General features: G+C 51.4%; 1 protein-coding gene across 1 annotated transcript in view; it reads right to left on the bottom strand.

Annotated features, from left to right (window-relative positions):
- Positions 1-8,004, bottom strand: part of LOC106811327 (kinesin-like protein unc-104) — a gene marked incomplete in the record, with an annotated part of 116,841 nt that overhangs the window by 21,143 nt on the left and 87,694 nt on the right. Inside the window, 4 exon segments of the mRNA XM_014814907.1 lie at positions 2,465-2,577; positions 3,053-3,143; positions 3,737-3,935; positions 5,781-5,847. Coding sequence (XP_014670393.1) covers positions 2,465-2,577; positions 3,053-3,143; positions 3,737-3,935; positions 5,781-5,847 — 470 coding nt within the window.

The following is an 8,004-nucleotide window of genomic DNA, read 5'->3' as shown; positions in this document are numbered from 1 at the left end:
CTTCTGTCGTTAATTACAGACGTCTTGCCGACCTTAAGACATCTTTCCATCGTTACCTGCCGATTCTCACGGGCGGCTGCGCTCACCTAAGATCGGACCTCTACAGCGCCAGCAACAACTGGACCATCTACTCCAAGTACGACCTCGCTCGTCTGGTCAGAGATCTGTGAGCTTGGGCCTAACGCGAGAGTAAGTACTGCGTAGTCTCGCGATCGGTCGGCCCGTCGTACTGACTGTGATTTTGTCCGAGTGACTGACGTTGCGATCGCTATAACTGGTTCGACTCTCTCGCATGTCTCGGGTTGAAATTATCGTAGCCCGTAGTTATGTCTTTCTGTAGGAGGTCAGCTAGTTCTTATGTGAATTAATTACCATTTGAAGATTTATAGCTATCGTTGTTATTTCTGATACTAGTTCTCACAGAGAACCTGTCAGACTTAGTTGATGTCCCGATTTATGAGCGTATTCTATCTAGAAGTATATTCGGGATGTCGATCATGCTAATTCAGAACACATACGAAGATCCTTGGTTTAATTCTAGGAGAGTTAGGGTTAGGCTTGTATTTCTGCCGTCTAGTTGTTAGAGCTCGTAGCTTGTGTTCGCATTACGATCAGTTGTATCGTGTTCGATGATCGGGATGCCGAAATATTCTCAGTGTTGTCTTAGCATGGTAGACGACGCCGGTTTAACGTTGGGTTTGGTTGTGTTACCGCTGACTATTGTCCCGACGCAAGTGTTGTGACCGCTCGGATGTGATGACCCCGGCCGCAGTGTTGTGAGTGGTGAGTGCATGACGTGATGACCCCGTGCAGTGTTTGTGCGTGAGTGAGTGAGTGACCACGACGTGCGGACTGTGGTACAGGATACCCTGCCAGCTCTCGTTGACACGTGAGGGACCAGCCCGGCCGCGGCACGTTCCTGCTGCATTCATGGGATCACGCGAGGATCGCATCTGCCGTCCACACGAGACGGGACCGGAATCTCGCTCTGCGACGGACATCAAGGAGCTGTCATCGGTTGAGCGATGGCGTTCGTCCGTGACCTTGTTGACCGTTGAGCTTGTGACCTATGAACCTTGTGACGTGCATGCTTGTGCACCATGACCTTGTCTGGACCATTGCTAAGGTTCTGTGACTCGTGACTGTGGACCTGCCTTGTGGACCGTGACCTTCGTGACCGTTGACCTTCGTGACCGTGACCTTGTGACCGTGACCTTGTGACCGTGAGCGTGAGAGTCGTTGTCACAAGTGTCACTCTGTGCAGTGCGTCACTCACGTGTATCTTTGTGTGTTACAGTGTTGAAACTTTCATGTATGCGCTTGGTTTCATCACGTTCCAGGAGCGTTACATTTGTTTGTCATGTCGTGTTTGCAAGTTGCCATCACTATGTAGCCTGTAAGTTACGGTGTGCATGTCAACTTGCTCCCACGTGAGCCGTTGACAGTTTGTTCATCGTGTGCTGCATTGTCACATATGTTGCATCACTCCCACTCGTAGCGTTGACATTGTTGTCATCCGTGTGCTGTCATTGCTCACATATGTTGCATCACTCCACGTGAGCGTTGACATTGTTTGTCATCGTGTGGAACTCGTGTCATTGGTCACATTATGTTTCATCACTCCACTTGAGCGTTGACATTGTTGTCATCCGTGTGCGTGTCGATTGTCCAAAATGTTTCATCACTCCACGTGAGCGTTGACTATGTATAGTGTCATCGTGTGGTGTCATTGTCACATTTATGTTTCATCACTTCCACGTGAGCAGTTGACATTATTTGTCATCGTGTGCGTGTCATTGTCACATATGTTTTCATCACTCCACGTTGAGCCGTTGACATTTTGTCATCCGTGTGCTGTGTCATTGTCACATTATGTTGCATCACTCCACGTGAGCGCGCACGCACGCATGGATGGACATACGCACGCACGCATGGATGGACATACGCACGCACGCATGGATGGACATACGCACGCACGCATGGATGGACATACGCACACGCATGGATGGACATACACACGCACGCATGGATGGACATACACACACGCACGCATGGATGGACACACACGCACGCATGGATGGACATACGCACGCACGCATGGATGGATGGATATACGCACGCACGTACGCATGAACGTACGCACGCACAGCCATGTGTACATGTATTTCCACACGCACGCACACACGCACGCACGCACGCACGCACGCACGCACGCACGCACGCACGCACGCACGCACGCACGCACGCACGCACGCACGCAGGAACATATTACACAGCACCCATTCTACCTCTCAACCAAAAAAACTAAACCTGAGAAGAAGTAAAGAAAACATCGAGTGTGCTCCTTCTTCTGATGCCTAACATTGCTTTCCAGTATAGCACGCGTTCCTCAGAGTGCACTGTCCCACCGACTACTCTACAATCACATCCACACGCCGCGTCAAGTAACCAACAATCAACTTACTTGTGACTGAACTGCTCTGGTGTGGAGTGTTCCTGGTAATGTCCAAACACCTCGAACACTATCGGCTTATCCTTGATGTAGTCCAGGAACGACTTTGTCACGTTTACCGTCACCTGTGAGACACGATGATTACGATTGGATACGATGGATTGAGGTGGTCATCGCACTCCACGGTGTATACATATAGGTATGCATGCGCCGCATATAGAGCAACAGTAATGACAGGATGCATCTTGAAAATAGCAGCATAGATATTCTAAAACAAGCGTTAAATGTTCTATAGATATGCTGACGGTAGAAGCAGCTTCTAGCATTACATAGCGCATGCAGGCACGGGTGGCGTGAGAAGATCACGATAATCTTAACTGCTTCAAACAAACACAAACACATTCTTTGCACGCTTGTCATCGATGACACATCAACAGATGATTAATCGCCATCAGCAAGTTCTGATTCCCCTGCTTGCTAATAGAGTCTTAGTGGATCTGATCAGATATCCAATCAGATCATTGGATTAATGGATCCGGCAGGATCGGTGAAGCGAGAGACAAAGATCTCACCGAGCAAACAGCCGGGTGGATGACTTACATTCTGCACGTGGTAGAAGCCTAACGGAGGTCCCTTGCCAGTGTTCTTCAGTGGCTCAGTAGAGAACGCCTCATCGTGTCTGTGCAGGAAGCTAGACGAGGAGAGAGAGAGAAGAAAGATGAACGATGACATCGAGCGGTTTTGATACCGCGAGGAGAAACGCTACACTGGTGTTGCCTTCACAGCTGCATACCATCATAGGAGCAGAAGAAATAGGAGAATAAGGAGAAGAAGGAGGAGAAGAAGGAGGAGAAGGAGGAGGAGGAGAGAGAAGGAGAAGCTGCATCCCAAAACAAACTAGAGTGGCATGCAGGCATCAACATGTCTACAGTCTTCAGGACTACCACACGCAATATAGGTGAGGCACTACATTAGTATGGAACATAGCTGACCCATTTTGTCTGGGAGGGGGAAAAGTGACGCACATTGTATATTCTGGGAAGGTGATCGCCATTGACTATGTAATGTATCTATATTTCTCTGTGAGGGAAACTGCCCCCCCCCCGCTAGCTATGACCCTGCTAGTTGTTTTATTGTACGACTACCACACACGGCACACGCGGGGCATTATGTGCATAATTCGGTGCAAAAGCTCTTAGCTTATGTTAATAATGTTCATTATATACCGATACAAATATTTTTTTTTTTACTTTTTACTGTGTTACAATGGCGACAACGACTCACTTGAACTGGCAGAAGATGTCAGCATATTCCATCGGGATGCCGTACGCCTGCAGCACGGTAACACGGAACGTGAAGTCCCCGCCGGGACACAGGTGCTGCGGAAACTCCTCCCTGTTCTCTCCTCCTCCTGCGCTCCTCTGCTTGTCCTGGTCCAGCGCCTCCTGCAGCAGCTGATTCTCCATGATGTTCATGTTTGTGTCTGCGGAGGAGGAGGGAAGCCGCGATGAGAGACGGCGCGGGGGAAGGAGGGGGAGGAGTCACACGCGCGAACACTCCCTCCCAACCTGCAGCCACCGCCACCGTCATCATCATCGCCGCCACAGCCACAGCCGCAGCCGCCGCCGCAGCTGCAGCAGCAGCCCCAGCAGCAGCAGCAGCAGCAGCAGCCCCAGCAGCAGCAGCAGCAGCAGCAGCCCCAGCAGTAGCAGCAGCCGCTGCAGCCGCAGCCGCTGCAGCCGCAGCAGCATTAGCAGCAGCAGCAGCAGCAGCAGCAGCAGCAGCAGCCGCAGCAGCAGCAGCCGCAGCAGCAGCCGACGCTGACGCCGACAATGATAGCAGCATTGGCAAACATTGACGCTAGGAACGATGCGATCGGCCGCGAGTCGATCCGACCGCGAGATGCGGCATTGATCGCAAGAGTTTCGTCCGCTGCCGTATTTCGTAAGCAGCGGGGAGAGAAGCGCGTCGGACGTGAAATAGCGCTTAATCTCGTAAAATCTCATAGCTGTCAGTGTCAGGTTGTTAGCTTTGATACACGGTTCACGTGAAATGCACTATTGCATCGCTTTCAACGTCATGTCAGCTACGATTCTATCAGTAAAAAACGAAATGCTACGGTCGGGTACTAGATAAAATCTACACGACTACACCACTACACACAGCAGGTTAACTACGTAACTACGGCTGCGTGGGAGAAAGGGTTTAAAGTGATTACGTCACCATAAATAGTAAAAATAAAAAATATATTTCCACTTTTTCACAAAATATAAGTAATTCTGTCCACTTTTTATGGTTAAATTGGTGCAGTATACTTCCTGTTTCACTATATTGTTCGATGTGAACATACACTCGTGACTCATACATAGCCCATAGCAAGCAATTAATGTTGGGAACACTAATATCAAATCGTCCAGGTTTTTTGGATTTTTAACTAGTTGAGAAACAATCTTATCAGGTAAGAATTTGACGATACGTTTAGTCCCATTAGTTCTTACTTTTCATGTAGTTCTTACTTTACAAATTTTACCATAGAAAATTCGTGACGTAGTCAATTTAAACTCGACACTCTTCACAGTGCGAAAGAACGTAGAGGCACGCAAAGTACTACGCTACTGTGAACGATGGTAACGACGATAATAACTGTGAACATGGATCAGTGCAGCGAGTGAGCCGGTGACTCACGCACCGTCGTCATGACGACCAGCCCAGTCGTCGCATCCCTACCTGCACCCCATCACGGCGTTGAACCTGCGTGCTACGTAAACAATGACGAATAAAGAGAAGGTGACACGACGAGAAAACTCAAAGAGAAAGAGAAAAGCAAAACCAGGGACAGGGGCATGCATCTGACAGCCGACGACAGCTATGGTGGCGCCCCCACCCGCCGCATGAAGAAATGGCTCGCCGTCGATAAAATAACAGAAACGACTACTTCTGGCAATGCGGAAATTACGCGCTGCCACTTGTTTTTTGGTGGGAAGTATGCGCAAGCTGCGAGACTATTGGGGTCGCTATGCGTGGTAAAGCAGAAGTGCTCAGTACCTGAGTTAGTGGCGCACTTGCTATCTGTATCACAGTTTACGCATTCGGCTGAGCCTTGGAGACCAGATGCAATGCCCATACCCTGTTAAAATACCAGCAACAGTTAGATACCCGCCAGCCACGCCAGGCGCGATCCAGGAACCAATGGCGGAGTCCGACGACGATCACATGATCACGTCGATGCCCTACCAATGACAAGTGAACGTGCGTCGTCGGACGCCATTGGTTCCTGGATGGTTGCCGTGGCGACGTGGCGGCGTCTGCTACGGCGAGGTGTCTCTACCTTCGTGAGTGATATCGTCCGGGCTTTGCCCGTCCCCGTCCTCTCTCTCCTCATTCTTCACATCCATAACCTCGTCCCCGCTCTCATCGCTCTTGCCCTTCCTTACCGGAGACAGATTCATTGCATTCTGCTTCATCTGGACAGAAATCAGCGAGAGGTAAAGCGTTTAGCGGGCGATGCGACGCCCCGGTCAGCGAGAGGTAAAGCGTTTAGCGGGCGATGCGACGCCCCGGTCCCTCGTGCCTCATGAGAGCTGATGCGCCCCGCCCACCCTCTCTACTACATAACGTTCGTTCACTAACCCACGACGGTGACGACTTTCCGATATGCATCGGTAGCAAGGGTAGTGGTGGGTGGCTGGGGGTGGTAGTATCATCAACACTACGAATTTGAACGGCCGCCATGACTGGACACCCGCGACCGTGCTGCACCGCCCGAAACGTTGTATGCATTTCCCTATACTTTTTGCACGTTAGCCGAGCCGAGGCTAATCACAAAGGTGTAATTATATTTATACCTATAATGCTACTTTAACCGAACGGATGTTCATTTTAGGACAAATTTATACCATATATAATCTGAAACTATAATGCTTTTATAGATACACAATCCTTTTGGCTATTAAATGAATAAATAGAGAAATACCTCTGTCGTCCTGTAGCCCTTGGGTGAAAAGTCGTTTTGTGGCAACTTTTCAGATTGTGCGCTTTCAGTGCGCCACCGTCGTTTTGAATCGACTGTAAGTCGTTAGTTTTAAATACATTAAAAATATATTCCTCTAATGGCGATTGAACCAGGAAACTTTTCTATCAGCCGTACATTTAAACGCTAATTAACTGAAAATAACCCTAATAACCTAGAGTAAAGGATCCCTTTAAGGAAGTGAAACAACTTCAGCGTGAACCTAGTGTATAGCGTATAATCTATTAGGCAATACGCGTGATTGAATATCATTGATGATCGAAATCCCCTGTGAATAAAGTGCATTTATGAAAGCGTGATCATGCTACAGCATCCGCGTAATTCGTAGAAGGTCGATGGATCGTGACATTTTAATTTTAGTATGGTTTGATTGACCGACGTTAGGATTGTTGAGTGTATCGATGTATAATATCTATATATATATAAGTATATATATAAATAGAAGTATATGTATGGCGTAAGATCTGATGTGATTACAGAAGACGGAGGAGACGACACCAAGACACTACGGTTAAACAGGATCGGCGTCAGTCAGCCCAGGACTCATCATTCACATGGGGATGGCTGCGGTCCGTGGTAAGCCTCGCTCCTCCCCTCCTCCGCCTCTTACCCCTCCCCCAGCCACGCACCACCCCCAGCCACCTTCCCCTCCTCCCCTCTTCCCCTCCCCAGCGACGGTCACGTCACGCCCCGCCATCCCCTCCCCCAAGCACTCACCACCCCAGCCAATGGCACGCACCCTGCACCCCAGCACTCTCCTCGCCAAGCCACTCACGCAAGCCCCAGCCACTCAACGACAACCGCCCGCCACTCGCCACACCCCCAAGCAACTCACCACCCCTAGCCACTCACCTCCCCAGCCACTCACCCCCCCAGCACGCACCACCTCCCAGCCACTCACCACCCCTGCCACTCCACCACCCCTAGCCACCCACGCACCCCCACCATCCACCAGCCACTCACCACCCCCAGCCAATCCGCCCACCCCCAGCGCCACTCCGCCTCCCCAGTCACTCACGCACCCAGCCAATCCCCTCCCCCAGCACCCACGCACCTCCAGCCACGGCACCTCCTCCCAGCCACTCTCCCTCCCCCAGGCCACTCCCTCCGCCCCAGCCACTCACGCACCCCCAGCACCACTCCCGCCACGCCCCAGCCACCCCTCTCCCCCAGTCACTCAACCACCCCCGCCATCCCCTCCCCCAGCCACAACCACCACGGGCTCCAGCCACGCAACCTCCCCGCAAGCCACTCCTCCCCAAAGCCACTCCCGCTCCCCAGCCACTCCACGCACCCCCAGCCACTCCCCACCCCAAAAGCCACTCACCACCCCCAGCCACGTCACCAGCCGCCCAGCCACACACACACCCTAGCCACCACCACCCCAGACCCCCCCCAAGCCACATCACCATCACCTGGGCCCAGCCATTCAGAGCACCTACGACGTGCGTAGCCACCCACGCACCGCAGGGGGTGTGGTGGGCCATCACGCACCAGGTGAGTGGCGCCTCAGGCCAGCTCA

Source organism: Priapulus caudatus, unplaced genomic scaffold (genome assembly GCF_000485595.1).
Source record: "Priapulus caudatus unplaced genomic scaffold, Priapulus_caudatus-5.0.1 Scaffold528, whole genome shotgun sequence".
Classification (NCBI taxonomy): Eukaryota; Metazoa; Priapulida; class Priapulimorpha; order Priapulimorphida; family Priapulidae; genus Priapulus; species Priapulus caudatus.
This window is presented reverse-complemented; position numbering and strand designations above follow the sequence as displayed.